At 44.4% G+C, this 25,009-nt stretch overlaps 1 protein-coding gene across 1 annotated transcript in view; it reads right to left on the bottom strand.

Annotated features, from left to right (window-relative positions):
• Positions 1–25,009, bottom strand: part of PPIP5K2 (diphosphoinositol pentakisphosphate kinase 2) — a 1,112,711-nt gene that overhangs the window by 456,892 nt on the left and 630,810 nt on the right. Inside the window, exons 24-25 of the mRNA XM_069226183.1 lie at positions 9,665–9,838; positions 5,361–5,531 (exon numbers count right to left, since the gene is read on the bottom strand). Of these exons, the coding sequence (XP_069082284.1) occupies positions 5,361–5,531; positions 9,665–9,838 (345 nt within the window). The remainder of the gene's footprint in view (positions 1–5,360; positions 5,532–9,664; positions 9,839–25,009) is intronic.

Below are 25,009 nucleotides of genomic sequence, written 5' to 3'. Positions count from 1 at the left end.
AAGGTTGAGTAGTGAAGATGGAGGTTAAACATTTTCAATACTGTTTTTGGACAAAATGGAGAAAGGAGAATGCATGAGAAAGGGTAGAATAGTCTGTGTTGGATTTTTAGGTAGAGGTCTGACTAGTGCACATTTAAAGCAAGATTGACCGTGCCCGTGTTGACAGTAGTTAAACAGAGATGTAAGCCAAGATGGCAAATGAGCAGAGAGGTTTTATGATTTGGGGCCTGAAGGAGCCTGGTGGTGAGCTGTATAGTTTCACTATTAGTTCAGATAAGGATGTGGGCAAGAAACTACAGGGGTTAACAAAGATGTTGGGCACAGTAGGAGAAATGTTATCGGGGTGCTTAAGTAGTGTTTTAGGTTGGTTCTGATATTAAAGATTGCAGAAGTGAAAATACAAAATATTCAACCAAAAGGAAGGAATGTGTAACAGATACAACAGGTAAGGAAACAAGTGTGTGATGGAGTGGACAAGTCACTGAGACTAAGAGCGTAGTGATGGGGTTGGAGGTTTAAAATAAGTGGTTTCTGCATGCCTGGTGGTGAATTTTAGAGTATTCAGGGCTTCTCTAGAGGATTGAAAGTTTTGTGTGGTAGAGTTGTTCCTCCATTTCACAAATGGAGTGCAAACATTTAAGTTTTTAATGCTACGTTAAATGAAGTCATCCAGAATTGGTGAGGTTGTGAGGAGATATATTATGTCAAATCTAGTTTTCAGCACCTTTATGAATTGGAGTTAAGTATGTGTGTGTGGTTGTCATAAATATGATGTAAGGGCCTTGCCAGGGTGTTTGGGGAGCGTTTTGATTTCATAATGGGGTTTTGGGTGGAAGGGTTGAGATGTGTGACGTGTATGATGACACTGCCAGTGGATAGAGTGATGGCGGACGGTGTGTGGCTGAATGTTTATGGTTGCACAATCAGGTCCGGTGAATTGGCATGTGAATATGCCACGAATAAGTATGTTTTTTTCAGTGAGTGTTCAGAGAAGAAGTGAAGATTGAAGGTATTGTGTTTTGGTAGTTGGGGCTGAGTCTGAGGTTCCAAAGAATGCTTGAGATAGAGGGTGTTAGTATTCCAACACATCATCAATGTCCTTGAAAAAGAAGACTCATTTTCCAGGTGGGTGGTAGACAGGTATAATTTGGGAATTCAAGGGGATAAGCATAGTAGTTAACAGCTACTTGAAGGACTATGACGAGGAGGCTAATATTTGGGTGCAAGCACCTGCACATGGTTTATTGAGAAGACCAGTTCCTATGTCCTTTGGTTGTAGTAAGTTGCATGGGGAAATGTGAATTCAGTGAGAAGAGAGGGGTTGGTGTTGCAGTGTCTTGTGGGCTGGTCTAGGTCCCCGTGTTGGCAGTGGAACAGGAGAAGATGAGAATAAAAGGGATTAATAATGAATGTTGTTTTGCTCAAGATGGAACAGGCTTTCCACAAGCAGAAAGATATATGATGAGTTCTGCTAACAGACCTAAAGTAGCACAGCCACAAACAAAAGTAACCCTTGCAGACGGGTATCAAGGAGCCCATCCTACAAGTCCATGACCCATTCTCAAATATCTCTAGATGAAAAAACTCTAGCAAATTGAGCCCACTAAATCAGAACACACCCAACACACTTATGAAGTACAGCAAGGCATAAGGAAGGGCCTCTGTGGGTTAAGTGTAAATGAATTTAAAATGCAAAGCATGAAATAGTAAAAGAGGACTGTCTGACAATCTAAAGGAAATTCTGTTAAGAATGAAGTAAAGATTTTAAAATCTGATAGATACAAGTTGTAGACGTTATTTCATTATACAGACATGATTACATTATACACTAAAGGGGTAATGAAACACTTAATTTGTCAAGAAAGTGCTTTGTGTGACCTAAATGGGGATTGCATGCAATGTGAGCATGGAGCAAAGATGTGCTCTGGTCATGGCGCTGTGGTTTTGACTTATCAGAAGGTGGTGGATATTGTTCAAATAAGCTCTGGATAAAGCAAGCAACACATGAATCACATGAGTGTGACTGGCAGTACTTGAGTGTGTTGGAGCTGGGTGGTAAGTGTCTGTGAGTTTGTGTGTATGTGTACAGGTATAGAGCATGAACAGGTACGAAGCAGTGCTCATTGTCATGAGCATGTGTGGCAGAGGGAGGCAATATTCCTTAGTATCCAAACATTTCTCTTACAGGAAAAATCAAAAGTTAAAGAAAGGAATGACACTGTCCAAAACATGGGAGGCACCAGAGACGCTGATCTGTCTCCTGACAGACAGGCAGAAGAAACAGGGACTTAGGGCCAGATGTATCATCACGGGCCCTTTGCGATTCGGAAATAGCGATTTTTAAGAAATCGCTATTTCCGACTCGCAAAGTGCCATGTATCGCAAATGCTATTACCGAATCGCAAATTGCGATACCGGCCCCATTCGCAGCTATGGGCCTGTTGAACCAGAAATCGCAATTTTGGAAATGCAAAACCCCAGGGTGCTGGGGGGCTATGGCCCCCTCTGCTGCACCCCAAAATGTTTTGGGGGACATGTAAGGTGCACACATGCCAAAAGGGCATGTGTGCTTTACATGTCCAATTTAAAAATGCATTTTAAATGCATTTTTAAATTTTGCACATGGTTACCACCAAGTTCAACTTGGTGGTAATTAGCGATTCCTAAATGCCAAAATCGCATTTCGGAATTGCTTCATAAATGTGCTAAGAAATCACAAATAAGGAATCCTTATTTGCGATTTCTAATTTAGAGAGTCACAATTTGCGACTCTCTAAACAGGGTCGCAATTTTAAGGAATTGCTATTTTAGCGATTCCTTAAAATTGCGTTCAGAATGTATTTCATACATTCTGAAATGGCATTTTGCATTCGCAAACGGGCATTTGCACCGTTTGCGAATGCAAAATGCCTTCATCCATCTGGCCCTTAGTGTTGCAGCTAGTACTAGTATATTGCACATATAATTACAGAAGTGTGCTACCGCCATTAGGATCTCTAGTAGATGGTGTGCTGCAAAATTCTATTAACATGACGGCATTCTATGGAGAACCTTTTTTTTCTGTTCTTGTAATGCAGTTAATTCCAAAGAGGCATGAAGGATAGAGCGCAGGAAGACTAAGTACCAGAAAAAAACACTTCAATAGATATTGCAACTAAGAGCAAGCGTAAGGTAATTGCTTGCCAACATCACACAATATCAATGTTGCAAGAGCAAGACGCTCGCGAACAAGAAACCCTCTGAAGGAAAGTGTGATCGTTGCTCATCCTTAGACGAAACAGACACAGCGCATCTGTAAAGGGCCCCTTACAAAATGCCGCACTGTTTCTGTAGCATGTTTTTAAATCTATAAAGCAATATTTTATCTATGTGAGAGAGGCAACATCTGTTGCTAGTTATTGACAACGCGACAACCCTGCAATCTACATCGGGGGTTGTGAAAAGTATGAGACATAAACAAACCTTTGCTTAAATGGAGCTTTGCATTTGGGTCATAACTTGCATTACTTCATGGTCAATACCAATAATAATACATTTTGAAGCACTTTGATAAGCTTTCCAAAATTACCAGCTCGTAGAATTAGCAGTGAATGTACTAGTTATCTGATTTGTTACTTGTTTCACTATCAATCCGCCCCACCCCTATTCTGGAGGAACAAAGTTGAGAAAAGGCAGAGAAAAAGAACAAAAAAAAAAGCACGCATTCCATCGTAAGGCAGATGGAAACATGTTAAGTCAAAATTGCAGCCGGTTAAGGCGAACAGTAGAAGTACAAAGAAAATGCACGTATGTGGTCGTAATATATACAAATACTGAGGTTTCCTAATGACGATGTACAGCCGCACACAGCCAGGAACACCCACAATGAAAAACAAAGGTTTCATGATCCTATAAAAAAAAAGGATAACCCAGACAGTGTGACTCCACAGGAAGCATAAGAACAATACGCTGAAAAAGAAGACTTACACTAATTTGCTCTATACTTGTTTGATTGCTGCAGTAAAGTACACTGCTTCTAGAGCCACCATCTGCCTTGTTAGCCTACAGCTTAATCGCCTAAATGCCTACTTCAATCAGCCCACATTTATATCCTTTTCACGAGACACACCAGTTCATTAATGTGTGTGCTGTATCCTTGTATGTCCAAATAAAGCCAAAATAAAGTTTCAGTGAAAAATAAAATGTGCTAACTCATCTTGCCCTTTACGGGTTAGAGATAGCCAATAGTTTTTATGGCATGGGGCTACAGAGCAAGTCATGTAAAACTCAACCAATAAAACGTTTGTTTAGAAGCGATACACTGATGTGCAATCTTGGCATATATTTATAAAGCAGCAGCCAATACCATTCAGCTGTTAAATTTTGTTGCCACAAATAATCAGCTAACTTATTGAGTGTGTGTGTGTGTGTTTATATATATATATATATATATATATATATATATTACGCAATCCTTCTAAACTCGTATAGAAGGCTCCCGAACAGCAAATGGAGGTCCAAAATACTTTATTCACCAATGCTGCCTCCCAGTACGACGTGTTTCAGCCGTAGCCTTGCTATCTTCTATACGAGTTTAGAAGGATTGCGTAATATTTGGTGGACAGCCAGATCCACGCCCGGACCGTTACCTAATTAGTAGCCTCGGATGCCTGGCAGTTTGGTGTGTATATATATATATATATATATATATATATATATATATATATATATATATATACACACAAAAACACACACACACAAAACGAGTATCACTAATAATTGTAATAGTGTATAACCCTCTTGCATTTTTCCAATTAAACAAGACCTCTTTTCTTTTTATCCATGTTGCCTAACAAGTTTAAAGAGAACAAAAGACATATATAGTTTTTTTTTTTTTTTTTTGCAAAGCAAATTGAGTGCCAGGCTACAAACAAATATAGGTGCTTAAAAATAAAAATCCACAGCCCTGGATTTATGATTTTAAAACATAAATAATTTAACCCTACTATGTTATTCACCTTCTGTAGAAAAACCCATTGACCTATCACCAAATTAAGCAATGCTTTTTTAAATGTCTTAAAGGACAACTAAACCTAAGATGGGTCTAATATTATTTTAAGGGACTATGCTGCATTTAAAAATAACCCAATACAAGAGATTGATTTTTCAAATAGGTAACAATTTTCTCATTAAGTTACTTAGTGTGAAAGACACTTCCCTTTTTAATAGTAAAATGAATAAATTACCAATTCACAATGCTCACCCATGAGACCAATGAAACTTTTTTGTTATCTGAAACAAAGGGATTAGATGTCCTTGAAGACACTTGTTTTCAGCTTTGTGTGTGTAATAAAATGTTAAATGAAGTAAAGTTTAAAAACCTGTTGCCATGAGCCAAAAATACTGGATGTGAAAGCCAATGATTTAGGGGAGACAGGGGAAGAAGTGATTTGGTCCCCTGATCTGCGTCTTCGACGCCCAGAACCCACACTGGTGTAATGCATCCAGGTACCAATACACTCTGGGCTAGACACACTCAGGGGGCTCTCTTCCTGAAAGTGAGAAAAGGGGCAAAAACAGCAAAGCATGCAAAGTTAGAAACATCAGAGCCATATGATCAAAAAAGAAAATAATACAGTTTGTTGCACCTTTGTACACCAAGCTGAAACCACAGTCTAAATGATCACTGAGACAGACACATCTTAGTGACCAATTACACAAAGATCAGTCAACAACAATCATGCCATGGCATTGAAATAAGGCACAGCAAAACACGAACATCATGGATTATTTTTTCACTTTGGAAAGGAGAATGCAAAAATAAATACTGGTAAACGTTTAAACTGAGGCTAAATATACATGACTCATTCATGATGCATGCATATGGGATTGTATAATGTTAAGAAATCTTTAAGGTCTGCTCATCAATAGTACAAACCAAAGTCCATTAACATGTTCTTCACAGATCCAAAGCCCAAGAAGGTTTAATCGGGCCATTTTTCAACATGGAGTACACCATTAGCACTAACTAGAAAAGGTCCAAATTACTACTTTTCTAAATAGACTGTAGGAAAATTGCAAAATGTAATAAAAGTACCTTCTCTGGCACTATACCATTACAAATCAACTCTTCAAAGTATATACTCCTAAATCACAGGAGGGAAAGCTTTGCTCTTTCTCTAATCAATAATCTTCAGAAGAGACCAGAATAAAACAATCATCCTAATGTATGCCTTTGTGGGCTTCAGAGACACAATCTGATAGCTAACGCCACAAACAAGTCTTCAAGACCTTATTGCATAACATGTACCTATTCAGTCTATCTCTTTGGTCACTTTTTCGTACGTTGTTATAACCTACATTATATATACGACATAACCAATAAAAAGACAATGTCTCCTACACTAATCAATAAAATGTTTGCTTTGGTTATGAAAAAAGAAAGAATGTTTAACTTTAACTCAGATTCACAAATCAAGTGATCTGTGAAATTTAGGTATTAAGAGTTCAGTAACGAAATATCTGGTAGAGACATATTCTAGTTGCACATTCCTTGCCTTACCTTAGAATTTCCCCAGGCGTCAGACTGGATCCGGAGATTTTTCTTCGAGCAATACCCTTGAACGTTGGTTGGCGGTGTCGGTCAACTCCGCGGGCGTCGTTGGTGTCGTAGTCGCCGTGATGACGACAAGAGTAGTACATACACACCGCCTCAGCGCAGTGTTGTCAGTTTCATTTAACGACTTTCCACGCCAAAGCACAGAGCCACTAAGAACACTGAGATTGCTGCACCAGATACAAGGATCTGAAGGGGGAATCCCTGTCTCTAGAAATCAGTTTGCAAGCGGGGAGGATGGGTGGGTCAGCCAGCAAGGAATCTGCAACTAGAATAGGTCTCTACCAGATATTTAGTTACCAAAGGTAAGTAACTTGTATATCTGACAAAGACTTCTAGTTGCAGATTCTTTACCTTAGAATAGATACCCAGGCAATGGCATCCTCGGAGATGGGCTGCAAACCAAGATCATACTAGAAAGTCCTGTAGGACCAAACGACAAAAGAAGCTGTCCGGATGGACCGGACTGTCCAGGCAGAAGTGTTTAGCAGGGACACCCACGTAGCTGCCTGGCAGATATCCAGGACAGGAACTCCGCATGGTAACGCAGTGGAAGCAGCAGTCGCTCTGTTGGAATGAGGGTGCAAGCCCTCAGGGTGTTATATCTTGGTCAAATCGTAGCACATCTTAATGCAAAGAAGTACCCATTGAGAGATGGTACGTTTTTGCGCCGCCTTCCCTTTCTTCGCACCCACATATCAGACAAAGAGTTGATCATCCACCTGGAAATCTTTTGTGCGATTAAGATAGAACGCCAACGCACTTTTTGGGGCCAGACGGTGGAGTCCCTCCTCCTCATGGGAAGGATGTGGGAGTGCGTAAAAAGTAGGCAGGGTGATAACCTGGCCTACATGAAACAGCATAACCACCTTGGGAAGCCTTAGTACGCAACACCACTTTCTCAGGATGCACAGACAAGAATTGAGGTTTGGACGAAAGGGCCTGAAGCTCACTCACCCTGCGAGCAGGAGTGATGGCAACAAGAAAGACAGTCTTGAAGGTAAGGAGCTGTAAGGGACAATTGTGCATCAGCTCGAAGGGAGTACACATTAAATAAGTAAGGACAAGATTGAGGTCCCACTGACACATGATAAATGGAGTGGGAGGAAATAAATGGGTGAGACCTTTTAGGAATCTACTCACAATAGGAGATTAAAAGAGTGAGGGCTGATCAAGTAACCTAACAAAGGCCGAAATGGCAGATAAATACTCTTCAAGGATGCCCAATGCACAGCCCTGCTGGGCCCAAGAAAGAATGAACAAAAGAACCTCAGATACAGGGGCAGTGAGGAGATCAACAGATTTTTTGGTGCACCATGCACAAATTTATGCCAACGACAGACGTACACCGTTTTGGTGGAGGGATGTCTGGCTGCCAAGATAACATCACAGACTTTGTGTGGAAGTCAAAAGTCATCAACTGGTGCTGCTCAATCTTCACGCATGAAGGCGGAGATTGGACAGGTTCGGGTGGAGAACCGTCCCCTGCTGCTGCAACAGCAGATCCACCTGAAGAGGCAGTCTGAGTGGAGGATCGATGGCCATACTCAATAGCTCTGGATACCATACTCTCTGTGCCAGTCCGGAGCCACCAAGATGACTTGGGCCCGGTAGTTACTGATCTTCTTGAGAACTCTGGGCAGAAGTGGTATAGGCATAAAGGCTTAAAGGAGACCGGAGTGCCACTCAAGACGAAAAGCATCTCTGAGCGAGTGCCGCCTTGAAAACTCCAACGTGCAGAACAGCTGACATTGCGCGTGCTATGCGGAGGCGAACAGATCTAACTGCACTGTGTCCAGAACAGCTACGATGAAAGGGAGCATCTGAGAGGGAGTCAGGTGTGACTTCGGCACGTTATAGTGAACCCCAGCATGTGCAGGAGGCTCGCGGTACTCTAAAGGTGAACTTCTTCAGGTTCTTACCTGTACCTGAAGATTTGGAGGAAGACGGGTGGTGGTGGCTCCGCGAACGGTTTCGAGACCTTCTTCTCCAGCGAGACCAGAACCTACGTGGAGTCGAGCACCGGGCCGCCATGAGCTTGAGAGAACACTCCCTCAAGGCCTTCGGATGAATGGCCTGGCACTCAGAGGACGACTTTGGGTCACGGTCGTGCTCCAGGGACCACAAACAAACCTGATGCAGACCTGTCACCGACATCATGTGGTGACAGTCCTCGCACGGCTTACACTCAGTCTTCGGGGACATCCTTGACACACCAAAAAACTCACACAAAAGGGTTGAAATCGGTCAAAAGGAGACCAGGGTTGCTCGCTCTAGATCAGCACGTGGCACGGAAAGAAAAGAACTGACGTCACTACACAGACTGTGACTATGTACTACTCCCGATGTCATCATAGCGACTACGACGCCAACGACGCCCGCGGAGTGGACTGACGCCACCTACCGAGGCGCAAGGGTATTGCTCGAAGAAAAATCTCCGCATCTAGACTGACGCCTGAGGGGGAAATTTGAAGGTAAGGTAAGGAATCTGCAACTAAAAGTCTCGATCAGATATAAGTAGCAGTACAGGCCATAGCCTTGCCTTCAAAGCAACGGAGGACAGACTTTCAAATATAATCCAAATTTTACTGCAACAATGACATTTTGATGATGGTTATCTTGATTTAGCTTCCGAAATGTACTAAGCTCAGCCTCCCTTCCTCCACCCAGAAAGAAGGTGGCCTAATTACAGAATTCAGCTGCCAAAGTGCTTTTTATGTATGTCTTTGCCACACAAATCAAACACCAAAAAACCTGAACTTTAACCCATGCCTTTCTGATATTTTACATAATTTTTACCTTTTTAGTGCTATAATGTGTTACAAAGATGTCGACTAGGAGTTATGCATACATTCTAATTTTCAAATCTTTTTTCAAATACAATGTCAGTTTTGACCATCAAGTGGTGTCTTCCGATAAGCAAAAGGGAAATGCAACCTATTATACTGAGTGGCATTTTAATTTCAATAATAAATGTGGGCCAAGCTGATTTAACATGAATACACTGATATAAATCCTAAACATAAATTTTGTTTTATCAGTCACCTATAGATGTTAAGATACACTTACTTCAACTGAACCAATTTTTTTGGATCGTGGAAGAGGAGACTTTCTATGTATGTAGATTGGATCGGACACCAATGGCTTGAACATCAAAACGGCCCGGTCAGGTTCATCCCTTCTGGAAACACTGGAGTCCTCGTCACTATCATTACCAAGAGAGTTTTTCTTTGCACCTTCATTCTACATACAGTGGAAAGAGAAATTACTTACCAATAATTTCAGCACTCCTGTGTACTCATCTCACCCACAGAGAGCTCTAAACTATCGTCTAGTTTAAACAAACATGAAAACAATTAAGAGAGTACTGCAACATACTGAAGTCATCCTAGGTATCTTTGGGTTTTTTGCCAGTGACAATCAGAACAATTTAAGTTCTATTAGGGGTGATCATTATCACATCCATTGAGCACTAATCGGACACAGTCAATAGTTAAAAGAAATATTCTGAACTTGCAAGATTTGATATTATATAAAGAATCAGGAATTTCGACAAAAATCTTGTTAAACAATTGCATTACAAGCTCATGTTGTACTAAACTTTATTCACTTTACTGTAGACAAAGGTGGCTGAGAAAAATGATCATATGTAAACAAGCATTGACAAAGCCAATAAGGTCGCGTGTCAGCTGCCAGACTTCGTGCAATTTGTTTTCGGCATTGATTATTGTCCAAAAAATACATTATCATAGTATTTCCTGGCACTGAAGAAAACGACTTAAACAGCCAATAAGTCTAGAAAGAAAGCAGGAGCGAAAGAAGAAGGGCTAGAGAAAGTGAAAGAAACTAAAGAAAAAGAAGGTGAAAGAAACGAAAGAAAAAGAAAGTGAAAGAAACAAAAGAAAATAAAGTGAAAGAAACGAAAAAGAAAGTGAAATAAATGAAAGAGACAGAAAGAGAGAGAGAAAGGAAGAAAGAGAGAGAGAAAGAAAGGAAGAATAAGAGAGAGAAAGAAAGGAAGAATAAGAGAGAGAAAGAAAGGAAGAATAAGAGAAGGCAAGAATGAAAGTAATAGGTTTTGGTCTAAAAACTTATCAACATGGTAGGTCAACTGAATTAACGGGAACTAAGAAAGAGAGAAAAAGAAATAAAGAAACAAACAATAATAGGAAAGAAAAAGGAAGGAAAGCAAAAGAAAGAAAGTGAGAAAGAGAAAGAAAGAATGAATAAAGGCAAAAAAGAAGGAAGGTGAAATAAAAGAAAAGAAAGGAGGCAAGAAAACAAGAAAGAAAGACAAAGAAAAAGGTAGAGAGAGAAAGAGAGAAAAGGAAGGTAAGAATTAAATAATAGAGGAAAGAAGAATAGTAAAAATGGGAAGAAGGAAAGACGGAAAGAAAGAACAAAAGAAAGAAAAGAAAGGAAAGAAGGAAATAAAAAAGAAAGAAGGATAGAAATCAGGAAGAGAAGGATAGAAATCAGGAAAGAAAGGATAAACAAAAAAAGTACAAAGAGGATAACTTATTATAGAACAGTTTAAAAGCGACACAATCTGGTATGCTGTGAAAATGCAACAGTCATAACAGCAAAACAATCCACATGAAATTTACAACAGCAGGAGATGGGATCTGATGAAGATGGAATGTGCATCAAAAGCTTCCTGCTATCAACATAAGGCTCTAACCACAAAGGTAACACTAAAATAATTATAAAGTAAAAACAATAACAATGGAAGTGAAGGGAACTAGATTGTGCGTCGATGTGCCTCTTGTGAGAGAGCAACATGCAGTCAGAGCAAACTGCAGTCACTCAAAGTGAAGTTAGCCATTGGGTAACTTCACTGCCCCGTGCTACTTGCTGTAGTGGGCAGAGGCAAAATGTGATTGACAACAACAGACCACCTAATGAAAAGAAGTGGTTGAAACCCTCTATTCGTATTTTTATATTTTAGAAAAATCAAAAGATTTTGCCAAAAGCCAGACCTAAAAAAAATACTTCCAACATGCGATTATCTTTGCAATGAAAATACCACCTAGTTCATTAAACCCCATAAACCAATCACTTAAGATGGTTCTGCAATTTTCCAGAACCTCTACTCTGAGGTATACATTTTGTTGTGCTAGGCTCAAACCTTAAAGTATTTGCATTCTTGCTTCTTTCTAGCCCAATTGTTCTTGTATGAGTTTACAGGGAGTGCAGAATTATTAGGCAAGTTGTATTTTTGAGGATTAATTTTATTATTGAACAACAACCATGTTCTCAATGAACCCAAAAAACTCATTAATATCAAAGCTGAATATTTTTGGAAGTAGTTTTTAGTTTGTTTTTAGTTTTAGCTATGTTAGGGGGATATCTGTGTGTGCAGGTGACTATTACTGTGCATAATTATTAGGCAACTTAACAAAAAATATATATATACCCATTTCAATTATTTATTATTACCAGTGAAACCAATATAACATCTCAACATTCACAAATATACATTTCAGACATTCAAAAACAAAACAAAAACAAATCAGTGACCAATATAGCCACCTTTCTTTGCAAGGACACTCAAAAGCCTGCCATCCATGGATTCTGTCAGTGTTTTGATCTGTTCACCATCAACATTGCGTGCAGCAGCAACCACAGCCTCCCAGACACTGTTCAGAGAGGTGTACTGTTTTCCCTCCTTGTAAATCTCACATTTGATGATGGACCACAGGTTCTCAATGGGGTTCAGATCAGGTGAACAAGGAGGCCATGTCATTAGATTTCCTTCTTTTATACCCTTTCTTGCCAGCCACGCTGTGGAGTACTTGGACGCGTGTGATGGAGCATTGTCCTGCATGAAAATCATGTTTTTCTTGAAGGATGCAGACTTCTTCCTGTACCACTGCTTGAAGAAGGTGTCTTCCAGGAACTGGCAGTAGGACTGGGAGTTGAGCTTGACTCCATCCTCAACCCGAAAAGGCCCCACAAGCTCATCTTTGATGATACCAGCCCAAACCAGTACTCCACCTCCACCTTGCTGGCGTCTGAGTCGGACTGGAGCTCTCTGCCCTTTACCAATCCAGCCACGGGCCCATCCATCTGGCCCATCAAGACTCACTCTCATTTCATCAGTCCATAAAACCTTAGGAAAATCAGTCTTGCGATATTTATTGGCCCAGTCTTGACGTTTCAGCTTGTGTGTCTTGTTCAGTGGTGGTCGTCTTTCAGCCTTTCTTACCTTGGCCATGTCTCTGAGTATTGCACACCTTGTGCTTTTGGGCACTCCAGTGATGTTGCAGCTCTGAAATATGGCCAAACTGGTGGCAAGTGGCATCGTGGCAGCTGCACGCTAGACTTTTCTCAGTTCATGGGCAGTTATTTTGCGCCTTGGTTTTTCCACACGCTTCTTGCGACCCTGTTGACTATTTTGAATGAAACGCTTGATTGTTCGATGATCACGCTTCAGAAGCTTTGCAATTTTAAGAGTGCTGCATCCCTCTGCAAGATATCTCACTATTTTTGACTTTTCTGAGCCTGTCAAGTCCTTCTTTTGACCCATTTTGCCAAAGGAAAGGAAGTTGCCTAATAATTATGCACACCTGATATAGGGTGTTGATGTCATTAGACCACACCCCTTCTCATTACAGAGATGCACATCACCTAATATGCTTAATTGGTAGTAGGCTTTCGAGCCTATACAGCTTGGAGTAAGACAACATGCATAAAAAGGATGATGTGGTCAAAATACTAATTTGCCTAATAATTCTGCACTCCCTGTATTCACAAGATATTTGGCAAGTTCCTTTTGTAATAACTAACATTTTTTCCCCACCATAATATTTTTTCTCTTAATTTATAGTTGCTTAATTACTTTAAAGTTTCAGCACGGTCTCATCAATTTAAAGTATTCAAGGCAGATAGGCAGTGGCTTGCTTGCACAAATCATAATACACTTTAAAGTGAAAAAATCAGCACCAATGAAGTTTTCAATAACAAAAGGATGAAGCTCCCCTTCAATCATTACTAGCACAAAAGAATGGAGCAGATATGAATTTATACCTGTAGGAAGCTGGCTCTGTATATACTACATCAAAATGAGATATGGTGTGCACGGAGTCCAGGGGTTCCCCAAGAGGCTTGACAGAGGCAATAATAGTTGATACTAATGCTCTATTTGTGGTAGTGTGGTTGAGCAGTTAGGCTTATCAGAGGATAGTGTTAAGCATTTGTTGTACATACACAAGCAATAAGTGAAAACACACACTCAATGACTTAACTCCAGGCCAATAGGTTTTTATATAGAAAAATATTTATTTAGCAGGTAAGTACATTAAATGACTGGTACTTTACAAAGTAATACTTAGAATTTTGAATGGGATCAACAATGTACACAGTTTTCTTTAAAATTTCAAAAAGCTATTTTAAAAGTGGACACTGTGCTATTTTTAACAGTTCCTGGGGGAGGTAAGTAAAGAACAGTTTTTGAAGTGAGTAACAAACTTACGGCTTCAATCTCCAGGGCCTAGGTAGCCCACTGTTTAGGGTTTAAGATAACCCTAAACACCCAGCACCAGCAACACACGGCCGGTTAGGTGTAGAGGTCAAACAGGAACCAAAATAACGTGGGCCCCTAACACGGGGTACTCCGGTCTGCTTCCAGGTAAGTACCCACATTGACGGAGGGCAGACCAGGGGGGTTTGGTGGAGTACTGTAGGGGCCCCATATAGGCACAAAAACCACACCCTCAGCGGCACGGAGGCGGCCCGGTGCAGTGTGCAAACAGGGAGTCAAACTCTATGAATAGACACGGGGTCACTTAGGCATTGCAGGAAGGGCACAGGGGGGCCTCTCGGGCAAGCCACTGACTGGGCAAGGGGGAGGGCCGCCTGCTGGTCATTGCTGCACTAGTGTTCGGTTTCTCTCGGGCCTGGGGGTTGTGGGTGCAGTGCTTTTCCAGGCGATGGATATCTTTGTCCTCGGCAGTAGCAGTCAGAGGGGTCCTCGGGATTCCCTCTGCAGGCGTCGTTGTGGGGGTGTAGAGAGGTCATCCCAGGGTGGACACGCCGTCGGAGTTGCCTGGGGATCCTCTCTGGCTAGTTGGTTTCTCTGGACACGGGCCTGGGGCGTCGGGTGCAGAGTAGTTGGACTTGCGCTTCTGGAGAGAGGTGAGAGTCTTCTTTTTGGACAGGTCCACTGTCCACGGGAGTTTCTTGATCCTCGGTGATGCAGGCAGTCCCCTGGAGGCTTTCCAGGGGTTGCTGGCCCTGCAGAACGCCTTGCGTCTTTTCTTGCAGCGTTTTGAAGCAGGAGACAGGCCAGTAGGGCTGGGACAGAGTCAGTTGGTGTCTTCTTCTCTTCTCTGCGGGGTTTTAAGCTCACCAGTCCTTCTTTCTTGAGGTTGTCAGGAAACTGAAGAGCTGGGTTCAGGGTCGCCCCTAAATACTACATTTAGGGGTGTGTTAGGGTCAGAGGGCAGTAGCCAATGGCTGCTGTCCCTGAGAGTGGCTACATCCTCCTTGAGCCCACTTCCTCTGGGCAGGGGGAAGTATCCTTATCCCTATTGGTCTAATCCTCCAAAGCAAGATGGTGGATTTCTCAAGGAGTGGGTTACTTCAGCTCTGGACACCTTAGGGGTGTTCCTGACTGAGGACCACCCATAAGGTTTTTCTCCTTATCCCTCCGGACTTGTCGCCAAAAGTGGGGGCTCATGCGGGGGGCAAGCATCTCCACTAGCTGGAGTGCCCTGGGGCACTGTAACACCAGGCTTGAGCTTCTGAGGCGCACCACCAGGTGTTACAGTTCCTACAGGGGGAGGTGTGAAGCACCTCTACCCAGGACAGGCTTTGTTTCTGACCGCAGAGTACAGAAAGGCACTCACCCCATGTGGTCAGAAACTTGTCTGGAAGTGGCAGGCTGGCATAGACCGGTCAGCCTTGCACTAGCAGTTGGGCTAACATATAGGGGGCATTTCTAAGATGCACTCTGTGTGCATTTTTAAATAAATCCCACACTGGCATCTGTGTGGGTTTATTGTGCTGAGAAGTTTGTTACCAAACTTTCCAGTATTCACTGTAGCCATGATGGTGCTGTGGAGTTTGTAATGACCAGCTCCCAGACCATATAGTCAGTAGGGCTACCCTGCACTTAAAATGTCTAAGAATTGACTTAGACACTGTAGGGGCATAGTGCTCATACAGCTATGCCCTCATCTGTGATATAGTGCACCCTGCCTTAGGGCTGTAAGGCCTGCTAAAGGGGTGACTTACCTATGCCACAGGCAGTGGTTTGTGGGCATGGCATTCTGAGGGGAGTGCCAAGTCGACTTTGTCTTTTCTCCCCAATAGTACACACAAGCTGCAAAGCAGTGTGCATGTACTGAGTGAGGGGTCCCTGAGCATGGCATGATACATGCTGCAGCCCCTAGGGACCTTCCCTACCCACAGGGCCCTTTGGTACCTGGGGTACCTTTTACAAGGGACTCAACTGTGTGCCAGGGCTGTGCGAATTGTGGAAACAAAGGTACAGATTTAGGGAAAGAACACTGGTGCTGGAGCCTGGTTAGCAGGGTCCCAGCACACTTCCAATCAAAGCTGGCATCAGGTGGGATGTGACCATTCCAAAAGTGGCATTTTCCTACAATAGGAAGCTGATATCTCATCCTACATGAACATTTTTAAATCAAAGATGTGGTTGATATCAACCTCACATGTAGAACATTTCTGGTTTAAAATTAGGCAGAAGGACAGAACAAGCCCCTATGTGCAATGACACAACCATTCATATACAACAAATCTGTCCATAAGTTTTTAAAAAAAAGGAAAATATGTCTGATCAACTGATTTTTTCAGGAATACTTGGATTGTGGGTGTTTTCATTCAACTTGTGAAATTCTGCAAGATTATAAAAAATTAATATGGCTGTGAAATACTTGGCTGACTCCAATAGTAATAAACCTATATTATTAGACAATAATAGGTGAACTGTCAAACCTTTATTTGCTGTCAAACCTTAACTTACTGAATTAAGAGTAAAGGTTCCTCCTGATTTTGCGTGGTTACTGTCAACAAATCGTAGTCTGGCCTTTCTAACTTGATATAGTACCAGGCAGAGTCACAAAACCGCAACTTTGTCAGCTCATTTGATACAGAGTCTGTGTTCTCAAGCTTCCCTCACCCTGTATCTTTGGAGACTGGAAGTTTGTTGCCTTATTCTGTACAGTGCTTCTAGTGACTATAGTAAGACCAATAAGCTCAATACCAATACAAATTTCGCCACCTACAATGTTTCCACAGCACTAGCACTGCTGACTCACTGCCTGCCACAGCCGTGTTCTAGTAGTAACTATTCGCTGGATGTTTCAGTGGTTCAAAGTCTCTTTGGCTAGGTTATCTTCTGTTTGCTCATTCATTGTTCTAATATTTAACTGCTACAATGTTATTGAAGGTGAAACAAAATGTTCCAAGAGGAATGTTCCTGCATCCTATATGGTATTTGAACTCTTTAAATGTAGATGGTGTGCTTTTGTATGTAAGGAATCCTCTAATTGACCTACACCCAATTAAGGACAGCATTAGAAAATGTTGTTCTATTTCCGTATTGTTTGTTAGTTAGGGGAAGTTGTCCATTTTCCCAGGTGGAAGGAAAGCACCACAGATGTTGTCTATTTTGGATCATTGCGATAGGCCCAAACTAAATTTAAAGGGGGTGGGCATAGGAGGGGTATAGCCACCCTCAGGGACAATAGCCATTGACTACTGCCCTCTGTCCTCCGTAACACCCCTAAATCTAGCATTTAGGGGCACCCCTGGACCCTGCTCTTTAGATTCCTGGAGACCTGAAAAGTAGACTAAGGACTGAAAAGCTGCACCAGCAGAGAAAACTCCAGATGCCAGCTGACTTCGCCCCAGCCCTACTCACTTATCTGCAGATTCAAAACTCTTTCTACAAGACGACGACTCGTCCTGTAGGACCAACGACCTCTACAAACCTCCAGAGGACTGTCTGCCTACCCAAGGACCAAGATCTCTTGAGGACAGCAGCCCTGTCCACAAACAAAGCTTCAAGAAGAACTCCAGAACCTCCCTGGATCCGTAAGTCCTGCCCACTCACTACCGACGCCCGTGTCCAGCTGGCCCACCGGTCCAGAGACAATCCCCGGAAGATTCCGACCTCAAGTCTACCCTGGGTTGACCCCTTCTGGCCAACACAACGACTGCAGCATGAATCTGGAGGACCCCCCCTGACTGGATCAGACGAAGATTCCAGACATCTGAGGAGACCCCAGCACCTGCAGCCCCCTTGCCATGGGGAATCCGACTGACTGTCCAGTAACGTCCAGCGGGTGCCTCTCCTGCCTGTCCAACCTTTGGTTTCCCGGAGCTGCTCATCTTGACCCAGCCTGCAGCATCTTTTGTGGCCCCTGGGTTTCCCCCATTGAAAAGCATTGGGTGCCCAGCTCTGTGTCTGCACCTGGCCGTCCCTGTGCTGCTAAGGGGGTGTGATTGGTGTGATCCTGTGGACCCCCCAGTGCTGACCTAAAGCCCCCAGGCCTGTGTCCTGGAACCACAGGTACTCACCTGGTTTCTACCGAGTACCCTAGTTCTCATAGGATTCCATTGAAACCAGACACCAACTTCGACCTCTGCACCCAGCCGGCCCCATGTTGCAGGTGGTGGTTTTTTGGGGGTGAGCCTAAACCTTGACCTGTGGACAGCCTAACCCGAAGACTGGAATCATAAGTCGTGTACCTATCTGTTATGTGTGCTTTTTGTAGGAAACTGGCCTGGTGAGTTGAGGACACCTATGGAGTTAGCACCTTATACCAGGTCTACGAACCCACTACTAGTGAATGTAGGCAGTGTCTAGGAAGCCAGGGCTCTCTAGCAGTAGCTGTGATGAGCAGCCAAGACTTATCTAGGAGACTTGCAAAGCTTATGCAATATCACAACAGTCACAAAGCTAATTATCACACATGAAAAAACCACAGTGTTACTATGATAACAGTACTTTATTATAGTAAACACAACATTAGATTACTTATAGGCAGCCCCCCCAACTGGAGGTAAGTACACAGGATACACACACACTCACTAGTAATGAGAGATTAGCATAGGAAACAACAAGCACTGGTAAAACTGTAGAAAATAGTTAGGGCCGTAGGGGAGGACCAAACCATATACTAAGAAATTGGAATGCGAAGTGAAGTTCCTCACACAAGGATATGGAGTCATTAGACGGGAGCAGCAAGAACCAGGGACCCCAAGAGGTGAGTACCTGAGTGACCCCCAGCGACCAAGAGAGCAGAGGTAAGTTCCTGGTCTTCCCAAGGACTAACAAATGAATTCTGCAAGAACAAGACCAGACTAGAAGAAACCAAAGGTAGATTCTGGAAGAAAAGGACCTGCAAAAGAAGGGGACAGGGTCCAGTCCATGATGGAGTGTCCAGTAGGGGCAGGAGCCACTACCCACCCTTCTGTAGATGAAAATCCGGGTAGATGGGGGAAAAAGAAGACCAGCTGTGGAGCCCAGGAGCTGCAGAGGAGTCCTTGGAGCAATGCAGATGGTGCCCCACATCGGTTGTCGGGTCACAGTTGGTCAGTGGTGCAGGAGAACCACCAAAAAGCCTTGGCAAATGCAAGAGGAGCTGAAGAAGAGTTGCAAGGATAAAGAGGAACAGCAAGGTACAGGGGACTCGATCCTTGGGGAGTCCGGACTGACCCTCAGCAGTCGGCAGAGCCAACAGAAGCAGTCACAGCCTCCACAGGCAACCCATTGGCAGCAGGCACAGTAAGTCGCAGTGAGGCCCAGTCAGCACACTTGGAGACGAGTCTCACGCCGCTGGAGCAGCAGAGAGGAGACTGTGATTGGCAGGATGAAGTATTGGGAGCCGGGGCTACTCGGAGCCAGACGATCCCTTGGAGCAGGAGACAACAAGCCTGGGTAGCTGCAAGAGTTGCAGTGCACAGGGGTACTGTCCTGCAATGAGTGGCAAGGGTCCATCATCTCCCAAGCTGGACAGCTGGCAGAAGGGACCAAGGGGACCACTCCAGACCACCACCTGTGATGCACAATCCACGTGGTGCCAGAGGAGACCAGATCCACGCAGCCAGATGTAGGAGCAGATGCAGGGGAGTGACTCCTTCATAGCTGAAATCTTGTCAGCCGTGGAAATGTTGCAGTTGCTGGAAGGAGCTGGAGAAACAATGTTGCAAAGCTAGGTCCTCTCGGGTGTTGCATTCTTTTCGGTTCCTGAAGTGGAGTAAACGATGCAGAGGAGTCCTGGTGGGGTCATCCACGTCAAATCTGGGGACCCACTCACAAGGGAGTCCCTAATAGCCCTAATAGGGGGTTTGGTCACTTAGCACAGTGGCCACCTATCAGGAGTGGTCTCTGACGTCACCTGCCTGTCCTAACCACTCAGATGCTCCCAGGGGCCTCTGCACATCTTGGTTTCAAGATGGCAGAATCAAGTGGTGACCTGGCGGAGCTGGGCAGGGGAGTGGTCACTCCCCTTTCCTTTGCCCAGTGTCGTGCCACAGCAGGGACCTGGGGTCCCTGGACTGGTGCAAACCGGTTTATGTAAGGTGGGCACAAAATGTGCCTTTCAAAGCAAACCGGTGGCTTGGGGAGGCCTCCCCTCCCAAGCCATCTAACACCTATTTCCAAGGGAGAGGGTGTTGCCTCCTTCTCCCACAGGAAATCCTTTGTTCTGCCTTCCCCTGCTTGAGCTGGTCACGCAGCAGGAGGGTAGAAACATGTCTGAGGGGTGGCAGCGCGGGCTGCCTGGAAAACCCTAGAAGACTGGTGGGAGCAATGCTGGGGGGTGGAATCATGCAACCTATACTGACAACAGTATTTGGGTATTATTCTGACATGTTTGATATCAAACACACCTTGGTTCGGAGTTATCATTCTGTACCTGGACCTGTGTCCAGTACAGGGGTAAAATGGCTTCCCAGCACTTACAAAGTCCATTGCAATGGAGCTGAAGTTTGTAGGGGCACCTCTGCTCATGCAGGGGTGTCCTCACACACAGGGACCAGCACCCTGCCCATTGGGCTGGAAGGGCTTACCATATGGATGACTTACAGTGACCTGGTGTAGTGACCGGTGGTGAAAGGGTGTATGCACCTTTGCATGCAGGCTGCAAATGGCAGGCCTGCAGACACAGTTTGCATGGGCTCCCATAGGTAGCATAATACGTACTGCAGCCAAAGGGGGGCCCCTGGTGTACCAATGTCCTGGCTACCTAAGTACCATATACAAGGGACTTACAGGGGTATACCAGTATGCCAATTGTGAGGTGTAAAGGGTACCAAAGCAACCAAATTTAGAGGAGAGAGCGCAATCACTGAGGTCCTGGTTAGCAGGATCCCAGTGAAAACAGTCTAAGCACACTGATAACAAGTAAAAGGTGGGGGTAACCATGCCAAAAAGAGAGACTTCCCTACACAAGGGACGGAATTAGCTCTGAAGACAGAGAGTTCACATCCTAACAGTATACAGGGCATCCTGTGGCTCTTTGTGATCAGTGGCAGAATTAAGGGGAGCTGTGTTTGAACCTCTTATGTTTCTTCAACATACCTGAAGACTGGGTCTTCTTGCAGTTCTGATAATGTTCCGCAACAAACAAGTTCCTTACCTTTGGTAACAAATTATCTGATAGAGACTTATTCTAGTTGCAGACTCCTTACTTTAGATTTTTCCCCAGGCGTCAGACTGGATGTGGAGATTTTTCTTTGAGCAATACCCTTGCGTGCCCTCAGGTGGTGTTGGTCGACTGCGTGCGCTGTTGGCATTATGTTTACGGTGATGACGTTGCGGTCATATATATATGCACCACCCGGGCACGCTGATGTCAGTTTCTTTTCACGACTTTCCCCACCAGTAGTGCAGCGGTATGAATAACTCCGATACTGGTGCGCCAGAACTAGGGCCTGGAAAAAGGGAGTCCGTGTCCCTAGAAATCAGTTTGCAAAGCAGGAAGGATGGGTGGGTCGGTAAGAAATTTGCAACTAGACTATGTCACTACCAGATAATTTGTTACCAAAGGTAAGTAGCTTGTTCATCTGATTGAGATTCCTTACCTTAGCAATACCATCCTCAGCAGTGGGCTGCAAACCAAGATCAGACTAAAACATCCTGGAGAATGAAATAGCCAAAGTAGCAGTCTCTGCAACCATGACTGCCCAGACAGTAGTGTTTGGTGAACGTGTGAAAGGATGCCCACATTGCTGCCTGGCATATGTCCCGGAGCAGAAATCCACATGCCAACAATGTGGTTGCATTAAGTTGCACTGGTGGAATGAGCACGCAAACCCTCAGAGGGTTGCTTCTTTGCCAAAGAGTAGCACATCTTGATGCAGAGGACTACCGATCAAGAGATGGTCAGCTTCTGCACCGCCTGTCCTTTTTTCGCACCCACATAATCTATAAAAAGAGTTGATAGTAAACCCAGAAATCTTTTCTACGATTAAGGTAGAACACCAATGCTCTTTTTGGATCCAGACTGTGGAGTCTCTCCTCTTCATGATAAGGATATGGGGGTGCGTAAAAAGTAGGCAAAGTTATGGATTGGCCTACATGAAAGGGCGTGAGCACTTCAGGGAGGAAGGAGGCCCTGGCACGAAGCACCACTTTGTCAGGATGGAAAGATAGAAATGAGGGCTTCGGAGAAAGAGCTTGAAGCTCACTCACTCTGCGAGTTAGGTGATTGCAATAAGGAAATCGGTTTTCAGTGTGAGGAGCTGCAAAAGACAATTATGTAGTGGCTCAAAAGGAGCACATATAAGGTATGAGTACCAGGTTCAAATCCCATTGCAGCATTTTGCACAGGGTAGGTGGAAACATGTGGTTGACCCTTCTAAAGAAACCTCCTAACAATGGAAGATTTGAATAAGAAGGGTTAATCTGGCAGTCTGAGGAAGGCAGAGATGGCAGACAGGTAGCCTTTAAGGGTGCTCAAAGCAGAACCCTGCTGGGAAAGAGAGGACAGAGGTGCAGAAGGTGGAAGAGATTTGTTGGTACACCATGCACAAATGTGTTCCAACAACAGGCGTATACCGTTTTAGTGGAGAGACAATTGGCTGCCAAGATAACATTGCAGACTTTGCACAGAAGGTCAAAAGCTGTCAACTACCGCCACTCAATCTCCACGCAAGGAGGTGGAGATTGGACACGTTCAGGTGGAAAACTGTCCCCTGCTGCTGTGACAGAAGATTCTCCCGAAGGGACAGTTGGATCGGAGGATCGATGGCAATGCTCAGAAGCTCAGGATACCATACCCATCCTGCCTAGTCTGAGCCAGCAGGATTACTTGGGCTCGTCGTTTTTGATCTTCTTCAGAACTCTGGACAGAAGTGATAGTGGCAGGAAGGTGTAAAGGAGGCCGGAGTTCAACTCAAGACGATTGCTGCCTTGGAAACTCCAATGGACAAAACAGCTGACATTGCACATTCTCTACAGAGGCAAACACATTTAACCAAGGCTCTCCCCACCACTGAAAGAGACCTTGCACCACCTCTGGATGGGGACGCCATTCGTGATCAACCATGCATCGACAGCTGAGTTTGTCTGCTCTGGCATTCAGACAGCCTGCCAGATGTTGAACCACCAGGGATATGCCCTGACATTCCTGCCATGCCCAGAGGCGAAGAGCCTCTTGACAAAGGGTCCACAACCTCACTCCCCCCGCTTGTTGAAGTACCACATGGCGGTGGTGTTGTCTGTGAATACCTACACTACATTTCATTGGAAGGGGGAAGGAATGCTTTCAATGCAAGCCTGATCGCCCTGTGCTCCAAAAGGCTGATGTGGAGCCCAGACGCTGCCGGAAACCAGATGCTTCTGATCTCAGCCTCCCCCATGTGGCCACCCTATCCCAGGAGTGTCACTACTGTGAGATCTGGTTGAGGAGGGGACAGTGATCCGCCTCTGACCCTATTTTGATTCGAAAGCCACCACTGCAGATCTTGTGCGGTTCCCTCCGAGATCTGGACCATGTCAAAGAGATTCCCCTGACGCTGTGTCCACTGGAAATTCAGGTCCCACTGCAGAGCCCACATATACCATATGGGATGTGTCACCAGCAGGATGCAGTAAGCCATAAGGCCCAACAGCCTCGGAGTCATCCTCCCCAAAACCCACGATAAAGGCGGAAACATCGGTATCATAGCCTGAATATCCTGTACTTGCTTTTCGGGAGGATAGGCCCGAAACTGCACAGTGTCCAGAACAGCTCAGACGAAAGGGAGAGTCTGAGAGGAAGTCAGGTGTGACTTTGGCATGTTTATAGTGAACCCCAGGGAATGCAGGAGTTTCGCCATAGTCTGGAGGTGGGAGATGACAGTGAGTCGAGGTCGCCTTCAACAGCCAGTCATCAAGGTAGGGGAAGACTGAAACCCCTAACTTAGGCAGATAAGCTGCGACCACCGTCATCACTTTTGTTAACACCGGAGGGGCGCTGGAAAAGTCGAAGGGGAGAAAGGTAAACTGAAAGAGCTCATTGTAGGAAGCTGGCTCTGTACATACTATACCAAAATGAAGTATAGTGTGCACAGAGTCCAGGGGTTCCCTAGAAGCTTAACAGAGGCTAAAGTAGATAATGATAAAGCTCCCTTTTGTGGTAGTGTGGTTGAGCAGTTAGGCTGATCAGAGGGTAGGCAAACCATTTGTTGTTCACACACAGTAAATACATGAGGCACACACTAAATGACAAACTCCAGGCCAATGGTTTTTATATAGCAAAAATATGTTTTGTTACTTTATTACTAGAACAAGATGATCTTTGTTGCAGGCGAGTACAGTTGTAAGTACGTATCAAGCAAATGTACTTTATTTGTTTTTTGCAGATAAAACATATTACAATTAACACGTTTCAATTTCAAAAGTTGTCAGTGCAATTTTTCACAGGAGTCAATAGAGACGTGTGTGTGTGTTGGGGGGGGTGGGGTAGAGTTAGCACAGTTAACAGGTAAAGTACATGACTTACAATTCCAGTCTTCGGGGCTTAGGATGTCCACAAGTCAAAGTTTAGGCTGACCCCAAAGGTGCACCACCAGCAATATGGGGCCGGCTGGGTGCAGAGCTCAAAGTTGGTGTTGGGTTTTCTACGGAATGCTATGCAGACTTGTGGTGCATGGTAGAAAGCGGATTGCAGGCAAGTACCACTGGTTTCACAACACAGGCCTGGTGGGCTTAGGTCAGCATAGGGAGGGGCCACAGGTCCACGCCAAACACACAGCCTTAGGGGCTCAGGGGCAGCCAGGTACAGTGTGCAGACACAGAGCTGGGTGCCTGATGCTTTTCAATAGTAGGATCCCCAGGGGTCACAAAAGATGCTGCAGGCTTGGTCCAGGGAGTCGGTTCCAGGTAACCAAAAGCTGGACAAGCAGGAGAAGTGCCCGCTGGATGTTGCTGGACCGTCGATCTGATTCTCCAAGGCT

This window comes from Pleurodeles waltl, chromosome 1_1 (assembly GCF_031143425.1).
Source record: "Pleurodeles waltl isolate 20211129_DDA chromosome 1_1, aPleWal1.hap1.20221129, whole genome shotgun sequence".
Taxonomy (NCBI): Eukaryota; Metazoa; Chordata; class Amphibia; order Caudata; family Salamandridae; genus Pleurodeles; species Pleurodeles waltl.
This window is presented reverse-complemented; position numbering and strand designations above follow the sequence as displayed.